Raw genomic sequence first — 26,941 nt, 5'->3', positions numbered from 1 at the left:
AGCTTAACATGCTTTTCTTTGAGGAGAACATTATCCACCACTGCAGGCTCATACAGATAATGTTTAGGCATGAAATGTGTTTTCCATTCAGAATGTGGAGCATGCATCATGGACGCCAGTATCTCTGCAGTTGCACTTGATTCCATGTCCCACATGCGAGATGACACACCATCTGAGTAGATTGATATGGAAGTCAACCTTGGAGTTGGTTTCTGGAGCCTGGCCTTGACGGGTCTCGTTTAGATCTTGGAAAAACATCATCCCACAATGATTTGACTTCCTGATGCGAATTCAACAGTGGAGTCATAATTCTGAAGCATGAGCACTGGGATCTGAAATGGCACTCAGCTTAAAAATAGGTTATTTCAATTGTGAATGATCCATAGACACAGCTGGGAGAAGCTTCAAGACCAAGTCAGATTTCTCAGACTTTCCTTCTGAAGTGGTGAGTGTTTGGAGACTGTGTTTGTGACGACTCTGGATGCTAATGATACATATCCCCAGTTGCAGTCTTTGCCCCAGCCCATCTGGCAAATTTTGCACAAAAAGGCAGAATATTGTAGCTGAGATGCATAGGCCAATAGTCTTTTCAGTTCTTCAGATTCACCATTCATGGTCCACTTCCATTCCACATCTAGTAGCAGCACTATTATCCCATGCGTTGTGTTATCAGAGATGTCATCAGTCAATTTTCTCCAAGAAAATTGGCATATCTAGTGCATGCCACACTAGCACAGGGTCCTTACCTAATAGCTACACCAGAGGGTAGAAGCTCAGGGGTACAGCTGGTTGGAAAATTTCCAGTGGAACAGCTTTTTCATCAGAAAATGCCATTTTGTCGAAATGGAGACATTTCACAGGGATCATGTCAATTTCAACGAAATTTTGTTCGGAAAGTAATGGACATGATCGGAATGGAACATTTCAATTTTCATTTTGAAATGACAATTTGTTTTCTATTTTACTACCTTATTTAATATATTTAAATTCTTTACAAATTAAAAATTGGAACTAAACACCTCAATTGTTTCAAAATTAAACATTTTCATTGATCAGAAGTAGTTTTTTTGAAAATTTCATTTGAAAATGTCAAAATTTGTTGGTGTGGTTCTGATTTGGAATGAAAATAAATTTCAATATCACAGGATGTCTCGCAGAAGATTCTAGTTCCTGCCCAACTGCATGCACAAATCTACAGGTGCATGGAGCCGGATCCTTTCGTTTAGAGAGGAAAGGCTCATGGTTTTACATGTTGGGTCCTGGATCTTATCCCTGCAGACAAGGTAGCCAGGGGCATCATTAACAGGGATGGATAGAAACTGTTTTAATGGACAATCAGGGTTTCAACAAAACAGAGCTTTTCTATTCCTGTGGACATTTTTGAATATTTTTATTTGGAAATACTGCTGGCACCCTTCTGCGGTATTGCAGTTTGGATGCCTCATATTCCTCTATAAACCATGCCTCACAGAAGGACTACATCTTCCATGATGCATCACAGCCAGAGACTCCCTTAATGCTATCACCTTCCCTCACCATGACTGGGAGATGTAGTCCGACCACAGAGGTTGGCCAATAGAGAAGGATGGGGACCTCAAGCCCCCCTACTACAACTCCCATGAAGCATTGCAGCAGTATTTCCAGATCAGAATGTTTCAGGGTTGTTGTTGTTTTTTTGTTTTTTTTTTTGGAAAAATCAAATTTTTTTGGGTGGGGGGAGCAGAAATAATTTGTTTTTTGGAATGGACAGTCGCAGGCTAGCTGGTGTTCTCTGCTAATGATGTGTACAATTTGCTTGAGCTGAATATTTGGGGAGGCAGAATTTACATATAAAACCAACTTGCTCAGGCAGGGATGATAAACTATTGTAGGCGGTGTTGGTATCAACACCTAGAGTCAAGGTTACCTAACACTTTCCTTGATCAAACCCTTTTTTCAGTGGCTGAAAGCTTTGCCAAACATTAACTCTTCAGGCTGAGAGTTCCCATGCTTGCTCTCTGAACATGCTCTGGAAAGATCCAGTTCAGCCTTTTCCAAGAATGAGGTTCGGGAATGATAGGTCATTTTTACAATGTTCAAACAATTCTCCAACCACTTTTTGAAGCGCTCTAGTGCCTGGGTAGCAGGGACTTGGAATTTTGAATTTTGAAAAGAAATAGCCCTGGGGTCAGGGAGGTGCCTTTTGCTGTTCTCATGAAAATTCCCCCAGACTTGTTTAAATTATAAACCTCTGGAAAGCACAATTTACGCATACTCAGGAGAGCAGGGGATTGGTCAGTGACTAGTATTTCTAGGCTTTATCGCAATACAAATAATTAAAACTGTCAAACTTTTTTCTTCCCATCAGAAGATGCCATTGTGTCAAAGTTGAAAATTTCTGTGAGAATGTGTTGATTGTGATGCAAATCCTTTAAAAAAAGTTCAAAACAAAGCAGTCTCCTGTATGGCCTGGGCTCCACAATCAAACTACATTTCCGATGATGCCTCACAGCCAGAGACTCCCATAATGGACTAACTTCTCCTCACCAAGTGGTGCATGGTGATTTATGGGACAGGTAGTTTGACCAGGCCATTGGACATTTTTGGAAAAAAACGTTTTGATTTTTTTTAAAATAATTTTTTGTTTACGTGTTTTTATATTATAAATGATGATCTATAAAAGTTATATATTTTGATATATGCTTAAAATTTAAAGGCATTGAAATCTCATTGAAACAGATTCATTTTTGGGGAAATTTAAAAATTCTTTCCTTCTGTCCTGATTCGGGATGAAAACAGATTGTGAAATCATAGCTCCCTGCCTGCCCTACAAACAATAAAGAATAATCAGAGACGAGGCCTGAATATATTAATTCCCTTTCGCAACCCATGGAATAGATAATGGGACTGCTGGGAACTTCACTCTTCATTAGCAACAACCTGTCCTAGGCAACATCTCTGAGACCATCCTGGAAGGACCTGCGGTGAAACTGCAGAACCTTCTCACTCAACCCAACCTTGGTGTCTCTCTTCACTCTTTTTCCTACCTGCGGCTGCCCCGACTACCAGCAGTGCGATGATCAGCAGCTTCATGGCGGTTGTGGCAATAGATACAGTTGGTGGAGTCACTGGTTTACTGCAGGGAAAGAGATCGAAAGGGAATTGTTGGCCACGGGCGTCTTGAGGAGGATGGATGCCTCACAGGGAAGGTGCACGCTTAGGATTCAGGAAAGCCGCACTTGAGTCCCTGTTCTTCCACAGGCTCCCATGAGCGAGCGGTTTCTCTGCACCTCGGCTGCCCTGCCTGTACCCCAGGAGATGACAGCACTGCCCGACACGGGGAGGAGAAACGCACTGTGATCGTCTGTTGGCAACAGGGGCTCAGTGTCCCCCAACTCAGCTCCATCTTCCACTTCCGCCCGGTCCCAGTTGCCCCCAGCGGCATGTTCCATGAAAAGATCTGATCGGTTGGGGGAACTAAATCTCAAGCCAGATCACAAACATTTCCACAAGCAGGACTGAGCTCACCCCTCTCTTACTGGTTCCCCTTCTAATGTGTTACTCCAATAACAGAGGAGGGCGAAACCCTCGTAACCAGCTTAATAACAGAGAAATTAATAGATCTAAGGTGCTATCTGGCCCCCATTATGGCAGTATCCGAGCACTTCCCAATCTTTATCCTATTTATCCCCACAATCTGTTGGTGAGCAGGGCAGGGCTATGATCCCCATTGTACAGATGGCAAAACTGAGGCACAGATCCTACAGGCCAAGGTCCTACAGAGAGGCAGTGGCAGACCAGAGATTAGAAGCCATGTCTTCCAAGAACCAGCTGAGCGGCCGAAATGCCAAGCAATTCATCTACATTGAGTGCTCCTTGCCATCCCGTATAATCCCCCCAATAATACAGCAATGCACCTTGGCACCCCATTATCACCCCCAATAACAAAGCAATACCCCCATGTTACTCTATTGTCCCCTGAAACTTGAGAGATGCCCCCTGGCACCCCATAGTCCCCCCAATAATAAAGTGACGCCCCGGCAGCCCATAATCACCCCAATAATAGTGAGATGCCCCAAGCCACCACCCTACATCACTCTCCAAACCACAGCTATCTCCTTTCCACCCTGTCACCATGACATCCCCTCCACCCACCAGCCAGGCATCACAACAGGGGCTGGACTGGCCTTGCTTCACCTGTACCTCCTGGCAGGGGGCCTTCGGGAGCGGAAGAGGCTCCAGCAGTTGCGTCTTGGATAAAGCTCAGGATCCTCTGGGATGTGTCACTTTTTATACCAAGGAAGTGGGCTGTCCCTGTGAGTCAACATGATTGTTGTATCTGGGGAGCTGCCCCATTATTTGGCAGCCAGATGGCTCCCTCCGCCCTCATGCTCCTGGTTTCAGTAGGCTGGATCCCAGGGAGTTGCAGGAGCAAGCCGGCCTTTGTTCCTGCCTCTGTCCTCTGCAGGGGAACCTGGCAGGAATTAGCCCTTGGAATGGCACCTTCTCCATTGCCGAAAGCGACTCCCTGAACCTTCCACTCTGTCTCCTCGCATGAGGACAAGGGGGGAAAAAAGGAGATGGAGAATCGGGGCAGGGAGAGGGGCAGAGATGAGCCACAGGGATGTGGGGAAAGACAGGCCTGAGGGCTTGTCTACACTTGACACACTCCAGCGAGGGGTTGGTCCATTGGCGTGGTCAATCCATCTCCCTGAAAGGCAGGAGCTAGGTAGATGGGAGAATTCTTCCATAAACCTAGAGCTGTCTACATGGAGGGTTAGGTTGGCTTCACTACATCACTCGGGGGTGTGGATTTTTCACACATCCCTGAACGACATAACTGGGTCGACCTTGTTTTTTAGCATAAACCCCGTCTACACCATGCGCCATGGAAAGAGCTAGATCTGTTCCACTGATTCAAAAGCAGAGCAAGAGGTGGCTGGGTCACGGCGTGTGCATATCTTCACAGGAAGAAAAACCCGGGTGCTGATGGGCTCGTGAATGAACGAGAACAAGAACCAGTGGCTGGAAATTAAAGACAGACACATTCCGGTTAGGAATAAAGGCGCCAATTTTTCACAGTGCGGGTTGATCAGCCATTCCCTGATGGATTCTCCATCGTTTGATGGCTTCCAGTGAAGCCCAGGTGCCATCCTGGGAAAATGCTGACTATGGATTGGACTCAATGCAGGGGGAACTGGGTGAATTTCTCCGACCCGCATTAGACAGGAGGCCAGACTAGATAATCTCTAAACCCCATCTGGCCTTAGAATATATGAGTACACCTACATTGTGATGAAAGACCCCCAGTATGGCCGCGGCTGGCCCGGGTCAGCTGACTTGGGCTCACAGGGCTTGGGCTGTGGGGCTGAAAACAGCAATGTAGATATTCAGGCTCAGGCTGGAGTTTGAGCTGGGCAGCCCCACGTGGAGGGCAGGGGGGTGTCTCAGAGCCAGGGCTCCATCCTAAGTGGGAATGTCTGCATTGCTATTTTTAGCCCCACAGCCCAAGCCCTGTGAGCTCGAGTCCAATGATCTGGGCTCTGAGACGCGATGCTGCTGGGTTTGAATTGCGATGGAGATGCAACCGATGAATCTATGAGTTCAATGCCCATAAAAGGACTTGTATTTTTCACGCAACGTGTAATTGACCCGTGGAACTCACTGCCACAGGAAGCTGTTGAAACCAAAACCATAAGAAGATTCAGGAAGGGAGTGGAATAACCGGAATTATCGCAGTACGTGATTGCAAACCAATTAGTGGCCGGGACTATCAAACTTCCTCTTTCAGGGTTTGAGTTGATCTCTGATTATAAGAGAGCAGGGTGATGATTAAGGTGTGTTTTCTGGGAGGGGGACAGATTACTTCCCATCAGGCACTGCCGGGGGTCTCACACCTTCCAGTGAGCGCTGGCAGTGACAAGATGCTGGACCAGATAGTGAGATTGCTTTTTTAAAAAAAAATAAGTGTTAGATTCTATTTATTTGCCTTCGGGTTTCGATCTGTTTATTTTAGGTCCTTATCTGGCTCCCATCACCTTAGTATCTGGGCACCTCACATTCTTTAATATATTTATCCTTGCACACCCCTGAGAAGAAGGCAGGGGCTGTTACTCCCTTTAGGGTGACCTAATAGCAGGTGTGAAAAATCAGGATACTTTTTTGGGGGGGAAGGTGGGGCATATTTGCCTATATAAGACAAAGTCCCTAATATTGGGACGGTGCCAGTAATATTGGGAAGTCGAGTCACCCTAGTTAGGGTGGGGGCAGGGAACGATTTTCCCATCCCAGGAGAATGCTCAAGATTTTGAAAAGTTTTCCCGTCCCAAAAATCTTGACAAATGTTGCCATTCAACAACAAAAAACAAAAACCATCTTGAATTGGGTCAGTTGAAACATTTCATTGCGAACATTTCTAAAGCTTTCGTTCTGCTTTTGCCCTTTTAACCTCATTTTAAAAATGGATATAAATTCAGTCACAACACGTCATGCCGGGATGTTTTGACAATGCCACACCTTCCCCCCACCACCCACACACACTTTTTTGGCATTGGGAACTTCACCCAAACAGATCCTGTCCCGGGAACAGTTTCAGTTTTGATGCCTTGGCATTTTAGGGGGGAAAAAAATTCCCAGCCACTCTATCCATTGTGCCGATAGGGCAACTGAGGCAGAGAGCGAGACTGAATGCCTTGTTGAGAGTCACACGGGTACAGCTGGGGGGTGGAGCAAGTCTTCCCCAAGTCCTGGATGATGCACAGCATTGAATCATCCCTTCTCTGGGCTTTTAAGCGGAATGTAGGTCATGTTTTCCAGCTTTCTTTTGGAATCACAAGGGCTTGTTTTGATTCTGGGCCAGTCACAGGACTCCAGCTGCTGGGGCTTGGAGAAAAGCCCCAGCTGTCAAGAGACCTGGCAACCTTGCTCCTTGTGAATGTTGGCTGTACCCAGTATTGGGAAGGAGCCGCTCTGAGTAACTGGCCCACATCCGGTGCCCCAAACTGGTGCTGGGCCAGCCCGGTGTTGACAGTGCTGGGGGCTCTACCATAATACACCTAATAAATGACAATGTACAGCGCCTAACACAAGGGGGTCCTGGCCCATGTGTGGGGCTCCGAGGTGCTACCGTAATACACCCACTTAACAATGCACAGCACCTAGCACAATGGGTCCCAGCCCAAATATGGGGTTCATGGGCTCTACCGTAATACACCTAATAAATAACAATGTACAGTGCTAAGCAGAGTGGGGCACTGATCCGTGACTGGAACTCCAAGGTGCTCCTGTAATAGGAAATGCTGAGCACAGGGGGGTGGCCTACACCCTGCCACTCAGAGCATCTTAGGCCCCTATTTCCATGCATGAGTCTCCTCTGGAAGCCATCTCCCAGCGTTAGACACTTAAAGCATTTTGTTCCCCATGGAAGGCGGGTGGGGGAGCACTCTCATCTGGGGTATGGGGGCCCACAGTTCAGTGTCCCCCTCTGCTTTCTGTGAAGAAGGGATTTGAATGTGGGTTTCCCGTCTCCTACGAGACCACCTGGGTGACCTGGGCTATAGAGTCATCCTGACCTGCTTGCAAGCTTCAGGTCTGGCTTCCCATTCTCCATAAGCCACGGCACTTAAAAACGTTTCACTGAGTGAAAGCAACGAATAAGTTTACGGTCAAAGAACAGAGCAAACAAGCGCTAGAGATTAAGAACTTGGGAAGCAAAGGGTCATAGCAGAAACCAAATCGTAGCTCGCTTCCTGGAGCTGAAATGTCACTCGCAAAAACGTTCCCCCATCTCCGGCAGGATGGCTTGACCCATGTCCTTTCCCCAGTGTTTGCAACCAGGGTGGCTCAGATGCCCCTTCCATAAGATCAAGCTGGTTGGTAGCTTCTCTTTGCAGGTGGAAGGATGCCAGGGTGACTCTCTGCACCCCCAAGTATACCAGAATAGAACTTCAAGGTACATCAGTAAATAAAAGTTCTGCTGTTTACTTCTTCCTGTTAATTTCCTTCGGCAGTCTCCACCTGCTCTTCGTTAGCATTTGACTTAGTGTGCCGATCGACTTCTATTGTACAACACACAGTACACAGGGGTGTTAGGATATAGATATTCAGGCCTGTCTGTAAAGGCCTGTAAAGAGCGAAGGAATAAGCCCCCTAACAAGAGGTCTGGCAGGCCACCCGCTGGCTGGAGAAGTTTGTCTCGAGACATGATACCTTTGAGTGACCTGCTTGTAGCTGCAGACCTAGAGAACACAACCGTTAGCATCACCATGAAGTTCTGGAACAGCAGTCCAAGGGGAGCAGTGGGCGCAAAACACCAAACTGGCTTCAAGACTGAACTGGATAAGTTTATGGAGGGGATGGTATGACGAGTCTGCCGACAATGGCATGTAGCTGATCTGTGGCTGCTAGCAGCAAATATCTCCAACGGCTGGTGATGGGACACTAGATGGGGGGGTCTCTGAGTTACTACAGAGAATTCTTTCCCAGGTGTCTGCCTGGTGGGTCTTGTCCACATGCCCAGGGTCTAACTGATCACCAGATCCGGGGTCAAGATGGAATTTCCCCCCAGGTCAGATTGGCAGAGACCTTGGTGTGTGTGTGAGGGGGAGGGGGGTGGTTCTCACCTTCCTCTGTAGCATGGGGCACTGGCCACTTGTAGGTTTTAACTAGTGTAGATGGTGGATTCTCTGTAATTTGAAGTCTTAAATCATGATTTGAGGACTTCAGTAACTCAGCCAGTGGTTAGGGGTGTATTACAGGAGTGGGTGGGTGAGGTTGTGTTGTCTGCAATGTGTGGCAGGTCAGACTAGATGGTCATGATGGTCTCTTCTGACCTTAAAGTCTATGAGTCTATATCTCCTCACATTTTTCCATATGTACATCGTGCAATGATTAGCATGATCAGTGTGACTCAGACATCCAGTGGAGAGAGACCTTCCATGACCTCTTTTGGGGAATCTATGGGATCCCTGTACCCCTATGTACTCCTCTGCCAGTTGGCATCAAAACGGCATTGGTCACGCAAACATACGGCTGCAAGAGCTGGAGATATACCACAAAGTTAGTCAGGAAGCTAGACACCTTTTAAATAATTCCTGGCATTGGCTGGAAAGACTTCTTCGCCGATGAAGAGATCAGAGGAACCGGCAACCAGCGGCTTGTTTCCACCAGAATCTGAAGGAAAGGTTTGACGTATCTGGGGCGTGTGGACTCTGGATGCAAGGACAGATGGGCACCCCCAGGAAACCTTCAGAAGAACCCTAGAGTAGGGAGGGCAGAACAGGTAATGTCAACAGCACAAAGCAGATGGAAGCAGCAGCAAATGACAGAAAGACATGGAAAAGGCTAGTTTCTGCCCTGATGGGGATGAGGTGTTGGCAAGTGCCCGGACTGCTCCCTGGCAGAAATTCAGGTATCTAGGACTTTAGATGGCTACGGGTTTGGATGGCAGCTGAACAGCAGTGGTAAGGATCTCAGTGGCACAGAAATGTTCACTAAGGTGCCAGATATTTTTGTGGCCTTTGCCCTTACAGTCTAAACAGACAGAAAAGGGCCAAAGGGAGAGGAGAAACTGAGGCCTGGAGCACAGAAGTGATTTGCTCAGGACAACTCAGGAGGTCAGTGGTAGAACCCAGGAGGGCCAACGCTCACTGGGCTTTTCCTGTTTATTTGCATCTGCTAAAATGCACCAAACTTTTGGGAGCCGTTTCAATGCTTGTGAATCGCTGACGGCGGGAGCCGGGCAAAATGTTTCCGCTGAATTTTTTTCCGGGAGACACTTTGCGAATTCATGTCGGTGCCAGCGAATTCGTTGTTTCTAAACCAAACCAAAATGAAGAGACTGCAAAGGGAATGAAACGTTTCATTTTGAAATGTACTTGGTTTGTTGGTGCTAAAATGAATTTTCCTGTCAACATTTCGTTAAAAGAAAATTCGAGCACATTTAAAAATGGATGAAATTGAAACGAAACATTTTGATTTTGATTAAAACTGAAAGTTTCATCTGACATTAAACCAGTTTTGTTTCCTGATTTTTCCAATTCACCCCAAAATTCAAACCTTTCCATTTCTGGTCCAACCTGAAACAATTCCTCCCCCACCCCAACTTTACGAAATTGCCGGTAGACTGAAAACCCCATTATTTGCTCATCTCTAATCATACAGAAGAAGAAGTTAGGTACCGACACTTTGATGCCTAGGGGAGTTAGGCACCTAAATACTTTGCTTGCTAGGAAAGTTAGGTCTGTAAATACCTTTGATTTCTATGGCAGTTCAGCACCTAAATACCATTGGGATCCATGGGAATTAGGCGTCTAACACTGTGGAGGATCTGGGCCTTGTCCCAAGTAGCCCGGCGTGCCCCATGGCACATTCTAACCAAGCCCAAGGAGACACTTATTTTGAGCACCAGCAAAATCGAGTGTGACCGCCCCCTGCCCCCCGTTTTGGTTCTGTACATGGGTGGGGCTTATAGGGTGGGTGGAGCTGGGAGGGTCACACCCATCTCTCCCTCCCTGACCTGGCAAATTGGATAGGAGCATTGTCAAACTGAGGGCTCCTGCTCTGCTCCGGTGGGAGGATGTTTCACTGGGGCGATGAGCCCGCTCCCCTGCTGGTGATGGAGCAGGGAATAGAAAGCTAGTGCTCTAACCACTGGTCCATCTGTCCTTTCTGAGCCCTTAAGGGGAACTCCCAGCAGGTCAACTCCCCCTTACCTAGCCATCCTGTCAGCTCCACCCGGCCAGATTCCTTCCCAGCAGGGTCCCCCAGATCCTATCAGAGGCAGATTGAGATTTACTGGGGTCCTTTGCCTCCCCGACATACCCCACTTGCCCCGCCCCCTGCTTCTCCTCTTCCCCCCAAGACCCCACCCCCGGGCCAGGCTGGAAGTTGGAGCCGGGCCACAGTAAGAGCTGCCCAGGGAGCCCCAGACCCTCTACCTGCCCCGGGTGGTGCGCCCGGGGGCTGCTCTCAGGTGCCCGGTCCCCGGCCCAGGGCAGATGGAGCATCTGGGGCTCCCCACAGTGGCCTGGACTCCCTGGATAGCTCTTACTGCAGCCCCCGCCTGGCTTCCGGCCTGGCCATGGGGCAGGGCCCTAGGGGGCAGGGGAGGAGCAGGAGGTGGGGCCTTGGAAGAAGAGGAGGAGCAGGGGGCAGGGCCACAGTCCTGGCGCCGGTGGCCCCCTACTTCTACGCAGGTTCCGGCGCTCTGGCGGGGGGCCCCCAATTGGCCAAGGCCCCTGTGGGCCCCTGCGTTCATCCCCCACTTTGCTAGGGTAGGACTCTGCCAGACCAGGTCTATGGCTGGGAAATGACCGTGAGAGTTCGGTAGGACGGTAAGTGATTCACTCCGGGTTAGGGTTGCCAACTTGGGCTGCGTGTCTTCCTGGAGGTTCCATCACCCACCATAATCTTTAATGAAAGGCTGCTCTTTAATTCCTGGTGACTCCTGGACAATCCCGGAGGGTTGGCAGCCCTACTCCAGGCCGGCTTGTGAAGCGAGCGACTCCTTGCAGCTGCTGGGCAGCATTTGATACCCGTGACCCTCGAGCTGCTGATGACGGTGGATGCCTAACTGATGTCTGAACCCTCGGGTGTCACCTCAGGCCAGTGGTCGGGAGCACTGGAAGATGCACAACTGTTAGAAGGCATCTATAGGGCTACCACCCTCGCCTGCCCTAACCCACTAGACCCCAGTCCCCTCCCAGAGCCAGAGATAGAACCCAGGAGTCCTGGCTCCCTCCCACCCCCGCTGCCCCAACCACTAGACCCCACTTCCTGCCCAGAACCAGGGATAGAACCCAGGAGTCCTGGCTCCCTCCCACCCCCCGCTGCCCCAACCACTCGACCCCACTTCCTGTCCAGAACCAGGGATAGAACCCAGGAGTCCTGGCTCCCTCCCACCCCCCACTCCAACCACTAGACCCCACTTCCTGTCCAGAACCAGGGATAGAACCCAGGAGTCCTGGCTCCCTCCCCCCCCCACCTGCTCCAACCACTAGACCCCACTTCCTGCCCAGAACCAGAGAGAGATTTTTTTTCAAAATTTTTGCTTTTCCTTCCGCTTGGGAACGAAAACAAATGTCCACATGTTGGAATTTCCTAATGAACGGAGATGCAGAGTTTTGACGGATGTGAGTTATTTCTTTGTGATGAAAAATGTTTGTTGCCCTTTTGGAAAACAACAGGCCGCACGTGGATGTGGTGCTGGAAATGTTTTTCGTTATCAGGGTGTAGTATCGGGAAGCCTTTTGCAATCACAGGGCGTGGGCGTCATTCCCTCATCTCAGCCTCATTCCGTCGACTATTTAAACACTTCATGCTTTCTTTCAGCAGGTGTTTGTGAAGGACCCTGTGATTTCATTGATTTTAAAAATCACAAGGAAACTGTGATCCATCCATCCTACCTTCCTGCATAGCCCAGGCCGGAGAACCTCCTGCAGGGAGGGATTCCTGCCTCCAGTTACACACCAGCTCCAAGTGCGACACATAAACAGAGGAATCTTGAGTGGGAGCAGAGAGGTTATTTCACCTCTGGAGTTGGCACTGCTGTGACTGCTGCTGGAATCCTGTGTCCTGAATAAAGACTGGGAGTGGCTGGGTCACTACAAAAAGTAGTTTTCCCTCTGCTGATACTCGCACCTTCTTGTCAACTGTTTGAGCTGGGCCACCTTGATTGCATTGGCCTCGTTAGCGCTACAAAAGTGATTTTCCTTCCCTTGGTATTGGCCCCGTTATCGACTGTTGAGAATAGCCACTTCCATCTTAATTGAATTGGTTCGTTAGCACTGACTCCCCACTTGGTAAGGCAACTCCCATCTTTTCATGTGCCATCATATGTATTCTGCTTACTGTATTTTTCACTCCATGCATCTGATGAAGTGGATTCTAGCCCACGAAAGCTTATGCCCAAATAAACGTGTTAGTCTCTAAGGTGCCACAAAGACTCCTCATTGTTTTTGCTGATACAGACACAGAGACCCCTCTGAAACCGTTCATTAGGCGGCGAACTAATATTAATTAAATAACTGGGTCGTTTCTGCAATCCAGCCCTGTGCCATTCTTCTCTGTGCCCCGAATGATCTTAAAACCAGGACAACGCCAGCTCTTCAAATGTGGCGCGTAATTCAGATAGACTCGTGAGCAAGAAGCCGGTGCACGGCCGCTGCAAAAAACTGGCTCAGAAAAATAAAGAAACGCCGGTTCTTTTGTTTTGAGTTCTGGCGCTGGAGGATGGACAGGTCACATTTTCAAGCTTTTCTCCATAAGGACAAGAAACTCTCCTTTTCCTTAATCTTATCAAGCTTATCTGCACCACACTTACGGTCAGCTTAGATCATAAACTGAAGGCCGCTCCTGGCTCTTTCATTGTCTCGCTCATCTGCCGGTGAACGAAACCAGCTCCCCGCCACAGCTGACAACTTTCGTGCGGTAAAGAAGCCCCCCCGACTTTCACAATGAGCCAAAAATCCAGCTAATCCCATTTCAAAACAAGGCCCAAACAAGCCACTCCCTAAAAACACCAACACTGTATGTGACTAGGATCCCCCCCGCGTGCAGTCTGGGGCTGTGGTGGGGCCGCTGGGTGGCTCTCTCCCCCCCTTGCCCCTGCTTGCTAGGGTGACCCACAAGAAAAAGACCCAAAAATCGGGACTCTTCCTATAAAATAGGGACATCTGGTCACCCTGCTGCTTGCCTGGCGATGATAAAAAAAGAAGCAACAAGCTACAAGCCAAACAAGCAACAGGCTACAAGCCAAAAAACTAGCCAACAAGCAACTTACAAGCCAGTTAAGCCAAACCCAAGCCCAATGTCTGCGTTTTTTTCCACGGGTTTAGCATGTCTACTCCCCGCTGATTGACAGCTCAAAGTTTCCCAGAAGTAGAGGAGCCAACCAGTCACTGGGCAGGGTTGCTCCCAGCTGGTTCTACCAGACCTTTCCTGCCAAGGCTGGGTAATTACCTTGTAATTGGCTCTAATTAGCTCTGCTGCAGCATTCCTAACCTGGAGCTCTTCCAGAAGGTTGATTCACGTATGAGCCTGCAAACAGGGCCGGCTCCAGGCACCAGCCGACCAAGCACGTGCTTGAGGCGGCACCTTGGAAGCAGTGGCCAAACTTCGGGTGGCGGGGCGGCGCTCGGGGTGGTTTTTGGTTCGGCGGATTGGCACTCGGGGGTTGTTCGTTTCAGCGGGACGGGGTGGTGCTGGGGGGGTTGTTACAGGGTGGCGGGGCAGCCCCTGGGGGGCGTGTTTTGGCGGGGCAGCGCGGCGCTCAGGGGTTGTTTGTTTCGGCGCGGTGGTGCGGCGCTCGGGGGGGGGTGTTTCAGCGGGGCAGTGCGATGCTCTGGAGGGTTGTTACGGCAGCGCAGTGCTCGGGGAGGTTGTTTCGATGGGGCGGGGTGGGGCGGCGCTCGGGGGAGTTGTTACGGTGGCACGGTGCTTGGGAGGGGGTTGTTTCGGTAGGGCAGTGCGGCGCTCTGGGGAGTTGTTTCGGTGCAGCGGTGGGGCGCTCGGGGGAGTTGTTTCGGCGGGGCAGCGTGGCGCTCGGGGGAGTTGTTATGGTGGCACGGTGCTCGGGGGGGTTGTTTCAGCAGGGCGGAGTGGCACTGGGGGGTGGTTGTTACAGCGCAGCAGGGCGGCGCTTGGGGGGGTTGTTTCAGCGTGGTGGTGTGGTGATTGGGGGCAGGTTGTTACGGTGGCATGGTGCTTGGGGGAGTTGTTTCGGCACGGCGGTGTGGCACTCGGGTGTTTTGGCAGGGCAGCGCGGCGCTCGGGGGGGTTGTTACGGTGGCATAGTGCTCGGGAGGGGATTGTTTCGGTGGGGCAGAGCAGCGCTCGGGGGAGTTGTTTCGGCGCGGCGGTGGGGCACTCAGGGGGTTTTTCGGTGGGGCAGCACAGTGCTCGGGGGGGGTTGTTACGGTGGCACACTGCTAGGGAGGGGGTTGTTTCGGTGGGGCAGCGCTGGGGGGGTTGTTACAGCGTGGCAATGCAGCGCTCAGGAGAGTTGTTTCAACAGGGCAGTGCAGCACTGGGGGGGGTTGTTACGGTGGCACGGCGCTCGGGGGGGGCTGTTACGGTGGCACAGTGCTCGGGGGGGTTGTTTCAGCGGGGCAGGGTGGCACTGGGGGGGTTGTTACAGCACGGCGCTCGGGAGAGCTGTTACGGAGGGGCAGTGCAGCACTCGGGCGGGTTGTTTCAGTGGGGCAGGGTGGCGCTTGGGGGGCTTGTTTTGGCGTGGCAGCGCGGTGCTCGGGGGGGTTGTTACGGTGGCATGTTGCTCGGGGGGGTTGTTTCAGCGGGGCGGGGAGGTGCTGGGGGGGTTGTTTCAGCGGGGCAGTGCAGTGCTCGGGGGGGTTGTTACGGTGGCACTGGGGGGGTTGTTTCAGTGGGGCAGCATGGTGCTCGGGGGGGGTTGTTTCGGCAGGGCAGCGCGGTGCTCGGGGGGGTTGTTTCGGCAGGGCAGCGCGGCGCTCGGGGGGGTTGTTTCGGCAGGGCAGGGTGGCACTGGGGGGGTTGTTACAGTGCGGCGGGGTGGCGCTTGGGGGGGTTGTTTCAGCGGGGCAGCACGGCGCTCGGGGGAGTTGTTACGGTGGCACTGGGGGGGTTGTTTCAGTGGCACTGGGGGTTGTTTCAGCAGGGCAGCGCAGCACTCAGGCGGGTTGTTTTGGTGGCACTTGGGGGGGTTGTTTCAGCAGGGCAGCGCAGCACTCAGGCGGGTTGTTTTGGTGGCACTTGGGGGGGTTGTTTCGGCGAGGCAGCGTGGCGCTTGGGGGGGTTGTTTCGGCGGGGCAGTACAGTGCTCGGAGGGGTTGTTACGGTGGCACTGGGGGGGTTGTTTCAGCGGGGCAGCGTGGTGCTCAGGGGGGGTTGTTTCGGTGGGGCAGCGCGGCGCTCAGGGGGGTTGTTTCGGCAGGGCAGCGCGGCGCTCAGGGGGGTTGTTTCGGCGGGGCGGGGCAGCACTGGGGGGGTTGTTACAGTGCGGCGGGGTGGCGCTTGGGGGGGGGTTGTTTCGGCAGGGCAGCGCAGCACTTGGGGGGGTTGTTTCAGCAGGGCAGCATGATGCTCAGGGGGGGTTGTTTCGGTGGGGCAGCGTGGTGCTCAGGGGGGTTGTTTCGGCAGGGCAGCGCGGCGCTCAGGGGGGTTGTTTCGGCGGGGCGGGGCAGCACTGGGGGTGTTGTTACAGTGCGGCGGGGTGGCGCTTGGGGGGGTTGTTTCGGCAGGGCAGCGCAGCACTTGGGGGGGTTGTTTCAGCAGGGCAGCGTGGTGCTCAGGGGGGTTGTTTTGGTGGGGCGGGGCTTTTTTTTTTTTTTTTGCTTTGGGCATCAAAAAAGTTCGAAGCAGCCCTGCCTGCAAACCGCTGAAAGGAACCTGTCCCCTCACACCCTTGGCCAATGGATCCCTCCCCCGTGGTCCATGCTGAGGCTGATCTTTTCTACTCGCCGATGCCCACGCTGGCTGTGCGCATCCTGCACGCACGTCAGTGTCACAAGGTCCACGACCCGCCCCTCTCCCCGGGGCCTGCTTGCTGCCCCCACTAAGGCTCAGGGCTTGGCTACACTGGAGAGTTGCAGCGCTGGTGGCGGCTTTACAGCCCTGCAACTTAGTAACTGTCCACACCTGCAAGGCACATCCAGCGCTGCAACTCCCTGGCTGCAGCGCTGGCTGTACACCTGGGTCTGCTTGGGGTATAACGAGTGCAGCGCTGGTGATGCAGCGCTGCTCGTCAAGTGTGGCCACACACCAGCGCTGTTGTTGGCCTCCAGGGTATTAGGAGATATCCCAGAATGCTTTTAACTAAATTACTCTCTTTGTTTGGTTGTGAACTCGGGGCTCCGGGAGCTGCTTATCTAAAAAACAAACACAGCTCTTGTTTGCTGTGATCAACCTGTAACTGCCTGTGAACAATCAATTGAGATAACCCACTACCTTGCTGTGAATGAGGCAGGCAGGGGGATGAGTGTTTGCTTGAGGAGAGAAACAGCCGGGGGAGGGGGAGAAAGGGAGTCCGTTGGAGCAGCTGCTTATCTGGTCTGCAGGCTATTTGCAGTTAAGAGTAAATGAGGGGTCGAGGAAATTTTCAGATTTTGCAAGGCAGGGAGCTGAAGTGTCGGCTCCAAAAATCCACTCTCTCTCTCTCCCCCGCTCCCTGTCACACTCCACCCCACCCCCCTCTTTTGAAAAGCACGTTGCTGCCACTTGAACGCTGGGATAGCTGCCCATAATTCACCACTCCCAACACCGCTGCAAATGTGGCCACACTGCAGCGCTGGTAGCTGTGAGTGTGGCCACACACCAGCACTTTCCCTACACAGCTGTACGAACACAGCTGTAACTCCCAGCGCTGCACATCGGCAAGTGTAGCCAAGCCCTCAGAGAGGCTTCAGCGTTGTGCAACACGCGTGTCTTTATTCACTTAAGATTATCCCACCCAGGGGCGGCTCTAGGTATTTTGCCGCCCCAAGCACGGCAGGCAGGGTCCTTGGTGTGCTGGGGCCTGCAACCGCCCCGATCCCACCACCAGTGTCTATCTATAGACAAGTCTCGCAGGATGAGTCACCTCCTTTACAGGCAGTGGCAGCCTTCAGCTAGGAGGCCTCCAGTTCCCTCCCAGGCTGACTTCTCCTTGGCTGCCTCCCCTCCCGGCTCCCTCCCAGCCTTTATAGCCCTTGGCTTGTCAGGCCAGCGGGTGTTGCCAATTCTCAGGCCGGCATCAGGCCTTTTCCAACAGCCCCCATCTGCTTCCCCTGATTGGAGCTGATTGGGCAGAGGCTAATTAGGTGCTTTTGCCCCAGCACCCTGCTACAATCAGCTTACGCTGAGTGCTTTGCAGTTGGGTGTTATTCCAGTTCTCTTCCTAGCAGCAGTGTCGCAAGGATGCACCATTCTTCGCCCCCTCGTCAAGGGATTACACGAGTCAAACTGGCCTGGGCGTGGAGGGAAGGCAGAACTGCCTAGCGATTAGGTACACAAGGTCAGAATGGGGCAAAGAACGGAGGTTTTGGTTCTCTAACCATTCTGAAAAAGCGGGGGATGAGAGGAGAGATTAATTTTAGGTTGCCCCAACAGCGAAATGTTTCAACATTTTCAGCCAATCGAAATGCTGGAAAAAAAAATCATTTCGGGTCGAATGAAACGATTTCAGCCTGTTTACAAGATTTCCAAACTGTTGTCAAAAATGAATTTGAAATGAAAAGGCGTTTTGACTCCAAACCCTGGAACCGTTTGGTTTAGAAAATGCCGAAAATGGAACGTGTGTAAGGTCTGTTGTTTTCCCCCACCAAAGCGATTCAGTGACACGGACATGAATTCGCAAGATGGTGCGATCGACCCGAACCTGCATTTTTTTTTTTCACCCAAAAAAATTCTACTCAGGAGAGCTGGATTCAATTCCTGGCTCTGCTACTGACCTCTGTCAAGTCACTTCGCCCCCCCGAGCCTCAGTTTCCCCATTGGGATAATGATATTGACCCTCCAGTGTAAAGTGCTTTGAGATCTACAGATGGAGATCTGTAAAGTCGTCATTTCATCCCCTCCCCCAAAGCTGCCTGTTGCCATCTTCTCTTCCCCACGCTCACCTCCCTGGCTCCCTAAGGAAACCTACACCTAAGCTGTATATTTGCATCTGCTGGCACCTGTCCTCTCATGGAGGCAACGCCCCCTCGTGACGGCACCTGGAATTGCTCCTCCTGCAATTTTCCAGCTGCTTCTGCAAGTGATTGTGAGTAGCTTAAATGTCACTAGGTTAAGGGTGTCAAACTCAGTGGGAGGAGAGGGCTGTACTCCAACTTTCGTTACGGTTGCAGGCAGGGATTTAAAATCAGAACTGGAGCTGGAGGGGAATTTTCCATCAAAGCCATTTTTGGAGCAGAAAAAAGCGGTTTCTGTGAAATCGGCGTTTTCCACGTGTTGTGCTGCAACGTTTCCATTGTCCACCAGGCAAACTGTAACGTAAACATTAAAGTGCATCTCCCCAAGGTGCCTTATGGGAGTTGTAGTTCACTGTGTCATGCCCTCATTCTCCTGTGGAAGCTGGAGTCCTTGGCTGGGCTACAACTCCTGTGGTGCATCACTGGCTGGCTGGGCCACATAGTGCATCAAGGGAGATGTGGAGTAGTCAGGGAATCCCCAATGTTCCAACTACTAGACCTTATGCCCCTTCCCAAGCCAGGGATGGAACCCAGGAATCCGATACCTAGCCCCCTATGCTCTAATGCACTAGACCCCACTCAGATCTGGGGATAGAACCCAGGAGTCCTGAACCCCCAGCTCCCTGTGCTCTCGCACACTAGACCCCAGCTCACCTCCTGGAGCCAGGAATGGCGGACAGGAGTCCTGACCTCCAGCCCCCCCATGCTCAAACCACTAGACCAAACTCCCATCTGGGGTCTGGACTCAGTGACCCAATCTATAGGTGCGTTCCAACAGGTTACCCAAACTCAGGCCAAGAACTCGCGGGTTCTGACATCAGTTCGGTATCCACCGTCATCAGCAGGCCGAGATCCACTCGTCTCAAACTCTGCCCGGAAACACGGCCTCTTTCACCATCCGCATCGCTGCCATGAGTCACTCGTTTCACAAGCGGGCCCGGAGTGATTCACCCACTGTCATACCAAACACTTATGGTCGCTTTCCAGCCATAAAGCATGCCTGGCAGCCGCCTACCTTAGCAAAGGGTGCGGGACCCAGCTGGGAAGGAAGGTCGTGAGGTGTCCAGATGCCCTGGTGATAGGGGGCCAGATAAGGAAAAGGATCCCGGGACAGGGCTGGCTAAATGGCCATGTGTGACCCGCATCACCACAGTGACAAGATCATCTCCCGGATATTTATGGACTTAACTCACCCCTGGGAGGAAGGGATTTTTATGTACCGATAGTTGAACAAAAATGAATTTTTTCTATTAGATTTTTTGTAGAAAAAAGTTCATTTTCGATGAAATTTTTTGTTTTCCAGAATAGTTTTCAAAAAGAAAAAAAAATGTTGGGGGGGGGCTAGTTTGAGGGTGTTTCTGACATTTTTCATTTTGAAATGCTGGGTCTCCCCTCCCCACCTTTCAACAGAAATCTGTTCCATTGGCAGGTTGCGTGACCAGCTGTAGTTATCATCTGACCAGGAGGGTGTTTCAAAAGTGAAAAGTGGGATTTTTCCCCCCCACACACACATTTTCTGTTTTCCCACTGGAGGAAAACACTCCGAAAATGTGGAAAGCCACCCATTTCCCAAGGTTTCTAGGCTGCCCGTGGGAAATCTTTCAGAGTAGCAGCTGTATTCCCCAGTGGGAAATGTTTTTCCTTTGAAAACTTATACTTGGGAAACAAACCACAGTTCCCACCCAGCGTCATTAATAAATTCTTATTTAGGACTTTCCACCCAGAGATCTCTAAGCACTGTACAAAGGAGTTCAGGATCATTACCCTATGTGCCAGAGGGGGGAAACTGAGTCACAGACAGGTGACGTGACCCACAGCTGGCCAGTGGAAGAACTGGCACTAAAAGTCAGGTCTCTGAAGGTCCAGCCTGGTGTTCTATCCATTTGGCCACACTGTCTCTTGGCTATAAAGAGCAAAGTTTGCAGAGCTCAGCTCTGTGCTCATGTTATGCTGAAATGGCTGGCTCAGCGGGATATTGGAATCAAAGTCAGTCACAGGACCTGCTAAGCCAGTGACTGCCCCCAAACTCCCTGCTTCAGGCTCAATGGAAGGAGAAATCAAACCCCATTATGGTGCAGAGAGAGCTGCATGCCAAGGAAGTTACCACCCAAGGTCCATGGTGGCTCAGAGCTGAGCCATGTGAGTTGAAGGGTTTCTCTGGTAGCCAACATGGGGGTGAGGCAATCGGCTGCAGCCTGTGCATGTGGGAATTAGGAAGCCAGGAGCAGAAGCTGCAAGTGGGACTGTGGGTGGAAGCAGAGAGGCAAAGATTTTTGGGCCCAGAGCCTGCTGAAGGGACAGGTGTGGGGATTTTAGAACTAGGGAACTGCCTGCTGCACTCAGGAGATCAGGCCTGTGGGGACATATTTCTGGGAGTAAACGAGATTCCTCCAAGCACAGGCCAGACTCCTGACAGGAATGACCCTGCCAGGCCACAGATCTTGGTGAGGGGCTCAGGCCAAAAGGGGTGACCGTACGAGTCAAGGACACAGGCGAGCCACGCAGGAGCGACTCACCTTTCCAAGGGTGGGTGGGCTGATGGAGGATTATTTCATGCTGCAGAAGCTCTCTGACGCTGCCAGGATCTACCTGGGGTAGGGGATGAGTGTTCTCCTCCTCCTCAGCGTTATTGTGACAGATTTTAGTTGCCAATCTGCTTGGGGCGTCAGGTGATTAGGCTGAGGCCACAGGATTGTTGTGGGAGGAGATGACGAAACACACCAAGGGTTTAAATTTTATTATTTTATTAATAAAGCTTTAAAAGAACAGCGGAGCGCGATGGGTGCTCCCCACGTCTCTCAGAGGAAGGAAGAAAGCATTAGTGCCCCAAGCCCTAACCCCCTTTCATACTCTCACTCGTTTTACCCACCGCTGGCCAAGCCTGGGTGTAATGCAAGAAGAAGAGGGAGAAGGGTGGATGGGAGTTTTGTCCTGGCCCAGGTCGTTTGGGGTCCACTGTAATCTCCGAGTTGCTCCAGCTCTTAGGAGGGTTTTAAGTCCTGGGTTCCCTTTGGGGGTGTTTTGTTTAGGGACCTCTGCTCCTGATGCTCTTTGTACCAGTCCAAACTGGCTTTCAGTGGTTTCCTCAACTTTTCCAAAACCCACCGGCTCCAGACACACGCGGCGGGACTTTGTTTTCCCCCGTGTTGGCCTTTGCTGTCTTGTTTGGTTTGGGCTACCTTTGAGGTTTGTTTAGCTGGATCCCCCTTTCTTATGACTGGTTGGGGCAGTGGGGGGGGAAATCCAGGCCCCCCTCTTTCTTGGCAGGCAGCCGAGGGTCGGCTGTGAGCTGCGGCCTTGGGCCAGAGTCGTTGCTTTATCTTTTGGCTGAGCGAGCTGGAGTATCGAGTTAACCCGTTCTCTGCTCTTCTCCTCCTTCCCCCTCTTGGCCTCTCGCTCCCTGCAAGGGAACCTTCCATTCCACACTTACACCTTTGACCTTCCCCTGTCTATCCCCAAAACGCCTTGCGATGCTCTCAACCGTGTTAGCAACACACAATGCTGATCTGCCTTCCCACGGGACCCCCTGAGGGAGAGAGTCCTTGGGCCTGGGACCGTCCCCACCTTGACCCTGAATCAACATTTTGTTGTGGGGGTCACCAATTTGGGTTTTACCCTTTTTTTGACACGGTGGCTAGGGTCAGCATTGGCCTTTTATATATATAGCAATATAGCAGGCCTGGGCTACAGATTTGTTGGGAACTGGGAGCACACCGAATTTCATGTTGGTTGGTTTGGGGCTTTAATTATGGGTTTCCTTGGTTTTTGTAAGGCGTTTTGCGTGTGGAGGGCCAATTTGGCAGTTTGTTTGAGGGCGGCGATGGCTACTGTTGGTGGGTGAGAGCTGCACTTATGACCAGTTTTATGGCTGTTTTTAATTGTTTGACACCTCTACCCCGATATAACGCGGGTTCGCATACAAGGCGGTAAAGCGCTGACATGCTGCTCTGGGCAGTGTGTTAAGGGTGCCGGGCCAGGCCGGGGCTGAGGGGTTCGATAAGGGGCAGAGGGTCTCAGGGGCAGTCAGGGGTTCTCCCCCCCCAGAGTCTGGGGGGCAGGAGCTGGGGGTGCACTTTTGGGGGCCCCGCAGTCCCAGAGTGGCCCAGGGGATTAGTGGGGGGCCAGGTACAGCTCGTTCTGCTTCCCTCACCCCGGCCGTGTCGCTCGGGGAGGGCACTTGGGAGAAGGGATCCCCCCCGCACTCACCAGTAACGGTGGAAGTGGAGCAGCCCAGCCCCAGCCAGCTCCATTCCGCCAGCTCCCAGCCGTGGCGCTCCACTTCCCGCCGGGCAGGTGAGTGCAGGGGGCGTCCTTTCCCCAACCTCCCCGCACTCAGCAGCGGTGGAAGCGGAGCGCCGCAGCTGGGAGCTGGCAGGGTGGAGCGGGCTGGGGCCGGGCTGCTCCGCTTCCCGCCACTGCCGGTGAGTGCCTGTCGGGGGGCGGGGGGACGGAGGGGGGTCTAGGGGTCGGAGCAGTCAGGGGACAGGGGGGTTGGGTAGGGGGTGGGGTCCTGGCGGTGATTAGGGGTGAGGGTCTCTGGAGGGGGTGGTCAGGGAACGCGGTCTCACCTATAATGCGGTGAGATTTTTTTGTCTCCCGAGGACAGCGGGATACCGGCCCCCTGCACAAGGAGCCCATTAGGGTTTCCTTTTTAGGGGGGGACAAGGACACTGTATGCCTGAGGAGAGCGAGTTGGAGGGTGCCCCCCCCCAGTGCAATTGGGAAGGAAGGCTGGGACCTGGAAGCGTGTTAGGGGCAGGGAAATGTTTAAAGCTCCCAAGGTGGCATTCAGGAGGATTTAGCGTTGAATGGCTGCCTTTTCTTTGGTAGAATTTGCTACCACCGCTGGTGAGACAATGGGACGTAACATTGTCCCGTGTGGTGCTGCCTGGCGGGGTATGGAGCTTTTTTGGGTTAATTTTATTTGGGACCTAACTGGGGCCGGGATATGCAGAGCTGGAGCTTTCGGCCAGTGGCCGCTTTTGGAAAATACCCAGAAAAACGTTGTATTACAAGGAAAGAGGATTTTGCAGGCCTGAAGCAGCAAGAGCGGTTTTACCACATTTGTTTAGGGTGTTTGGGGGCTTTTGCTATTATTGCTTTGTTTTGTTAACATACATGAACAACATACATGCATTGACTGGGGAAACTGAGGCTTGGATGATTTTTTTTTTAATTATTAGGTTTTTTAATAGCTTTTTTTAGCTTTTGTTTTGGGTGGTGTTTGCTTGGTTTAGTTGGTTGTAACAATAATAATGCGTTTAGGGATTGCTCTTACTTGCCAAAGAGTTTTTGATTTTATTTTTATTTTAGGCTATTCTAGGAGGAACAGGGTTTGTTTTTATGGGATTTAAGGGAGGTTTGAGGCCACCCACCACGTATTTTGCTGTGGTCCTGCTGTGTTTATCTGGATCATGAGCTGTTTTTCAGACTTTTTTTGTTTGTTTGTTGCCTTGCGCTACATGATAGAATCATAGAATCATAGAATCTCAGGGTTGGAAGGGACCTCAGGAGGTCATCTAGTCCAACCCCCTGCTCAAAGCAGGACCAAACCCAACTAAATCATCCCAGCCAGGGCTTTGTCAAGCCTGACCTTAAAAACCTCTAAGGAAGGAGATTCCACCACCTCCCTAGGTAACCCATTCCAGTTCTTCACTACCCTACTAGTGAAAAAGTTTTTCCTAATATCCAGCCTAAACCTCCCCCTCTGCAACTTGAGACCATTACTCCTTGTTCTGTCATCTTCTACCACTGAGAACAGTCTAGATCCATCCTCTTTGGAACCCCCTTTCAGGTAGTTGAAAGCAGCTATCAAATCCCCCCTCATTCTTCTCTTCTGCAGACTAAACAATCCCAGTTCCCTCAGCCTCTCCTCATAAGTCATGTGTTCCAGCCCCCTAATCATTTTTGTTGCCCTCCGCTGGACTCTCTCCAATTTATCCACATCCTTCTTGTAGTGTGGGGCCCAAAACTGGACACAGTACTCCAAATGAGGCCTCACCAGTGCTGAGTAGAGGGGAATGATCACATCCCTCGATCTGCTGGAAATGCCCCTACTTATACAACCCAAAATGCCATTAGCCTTCTTGGCAACAAGGGCACACTGTTGACTCATATTCAGCTTTTCGTCCACCGTAACCCCTAGGTCCTTTTCTGCAGAACTGCTGCCCAGCCATTCGGTCCCTAGTCTGTAGCAGTGCATGGGATTCTTCCGTCCTAAGTGCAGGACTCTGCACTTGTCCTTGTTGAACCTCATCATATTTCTTTTGGCCCAATCCTCTAATTTGTCTAGGTCCCTCTGTATCCTATCCCTACCCTCCAGCGTATCAACCACTCCTCCCAGTTTAGTGTCATCTGCAAACTTGCTAAGGGTGCAGTCCACACCATCCTCCAGATCGTTAATGAAGATATTGAATATGGCTTGGGCTTTATTAGCAGCTTGAGCCAGGGAGAGCCTTTGGAGGGTTTTTTTTAATTCTAATTATTGTTTTTTAGATAATTTTATGGACAGCTGGAAACCAGGATGGTTTAGGGAGGTGGCTGGTTTATAACCAAGGCCTATGATGCTATGACCAGAAATTTAGGGAGAAACGTATGTTTTGAGCTGATTAGCATGTGCTTATTTTAGTTTGCTCGGTTGCTGAAGCTGGTACGCTGGTGGGGGTGGGGGGATGCGATTTACAATGGAGTACGGACCCACCCACTGGACATTTAGAGTAAATTATTTTTAAGATTACTCCACCCCATTTGACGATTAAAAAGGATGCGGCGGGGGAATTATTTCTGGCCAGTGGAGAAATGGCAGTGGGCTTTTTTAAGATTTTTTTAAAAATATTTTTATACTGAGGTTTTATGGGTTGGAGGTAGTAGTGGTTGAGCAGCATTTTATGTTTTGAATTTTAGGAGGTTTTTTTGGTAAAAAAATGTAAGACATTATTAAGGATGCAAAAGATTTGATTTGTGAAACACCAAGAAATGGAGAATTCACTACTTCCCTACAGCGTTTGTTCCAATGATTGATCACCTGTGCTGGTAAACATTTGAAATGTATTTCTAAGTTGAATATGTCTAGCTTCAGCTTCCAGCCATGGGATGGTGTTTGGCCTTTCATGGCTAGAGTGAAGATCCCATTATTAAATATTTGTTCCCCACGTAGGTACTTATAGACGGGGATCATGTCACTTCGAACCTTCTCCTTGTGAAGCTAAACAGATTGAACATCTGTCCTCTAACACTCAAGTACGCTGTATTTCCCCCCGAAAGGTACCTAGTTACCATAATCATCACCTGTTGATCTTTGTGATCAGCTAACCAGAGCTGAGCACCCATGGAAAAAAAATAGCGGGTGCTCAATATGACAGGTTTGGTCACAGAGACTCCCTTAGGACTGTCACTTGATGTGCTGGAATTACCTCTGAGCCTGTTTTTTACTGCCAGCTTGGGACTCCAGAACCCTGTCTTGTTGAGCCAGACACGCTAGCCTGCTGCAGCACAGACCCAGGTCTGGTCCATGTCCCCAAAGCTGCAGGCTTTAACCAAAAACTGCTCAGCAGGTCACCTATCTCCAGCACCCAGACACCCAGTTCCCAACGGGATCCAAACCCCAAATAAATCCATTTTACTCTGTATAAAGCTTATACAGGATAAATTCATAAATTGTCCGCCCTCTATAACACTGATAGAGAGATATGCCCAGCTGTTTGCTCCCCCAGGTATTAATCACTCAGTAGATTATTAGCTTTGTAATGATACCTTACAAGAGACCTTTTGCATAAAGCATATTCCAGTTACATTATAGTCACACTCATAGGCATATTTCCATAAAACATGTGGAGTGCAACGTCACACTCAGCACCCACTGGCAGCCTTGCGGATCAGCTCCTCCTCCACCCTCCAGTGCCTTCTGCCCACCGCGATCAGCTGTTCAATGATGTGCAGGAGACACATGGGGGGAGGAGTGGGAGCAAGAAGAGGTGGGGGAGGGGGCAGAACGGGATGGTGTAGGGGTGGGAAGATGCAGGGCAGAGGTGAGGGCTTGGAGAAAGGGGTGGAGGAGGGTGGGGCCTGGGGCAGAGCAGGGGTTGAGCTCCCCCCCGGGAACTGGGGAAGTCAATGCCTCTGATACCAGGGACCAGCTTGCTGCCTTCCCAACCTGTGTCAGGGAGATCTCAGTGAGTGGCAAGGAGGCTGCCAGGGACCGGTCCTTGAGAAACACACTGAGCTAAACAGACTGAGCACTTCAGGTCTCTCACTGTCAGACCGTTTCTCCAGCCCTTGAATTGTTTTTGTGGCAATTATTCTCCATCTCCAATCGTCCA

The 26,941-nt window shown here is 51.2% G+C and overlaps 1 protein-coding gene across 1 annotated transcript in view; it reads right to left on the bottom strand.

The window, feature by feature from the left end:
• Positions 1-26,941, bottom strand: part of LOC123351651 (trypsin-3-like) — a 47,644-nt gene that overhangs the window by 6,684 nt on the left and 14,019 nt on the right. Inside the window, exon 2 of the mRNA XM_044991145.1 lies at positions 3,027-3,115. Coding sequence (XP_044847080.1) covers positions 3,027-3,115 — 89 coding nt within the window. The remainder of the gene's footprint in view (positions 1-3,026; positions 3,116-26,941) is intronic.

The sequence above is a fragment of the Mauremys mutica genome, chromosome 17, assembly GCF_020497125.1.
Source record: "Mauremys mutica isolate MM-2020 ecotype Southern chromosome 17, ASM2049712v1, whole genome shotgun sequence".
Lineage (NCBI taxonomy): Eukaryota > Metazoa > Chordata > Testudines > Geoemydidae > Mauremys > Mauremys mutica.
This window is presented reverse-complemented; position numbering and strand designations above follow the sequence as displayed.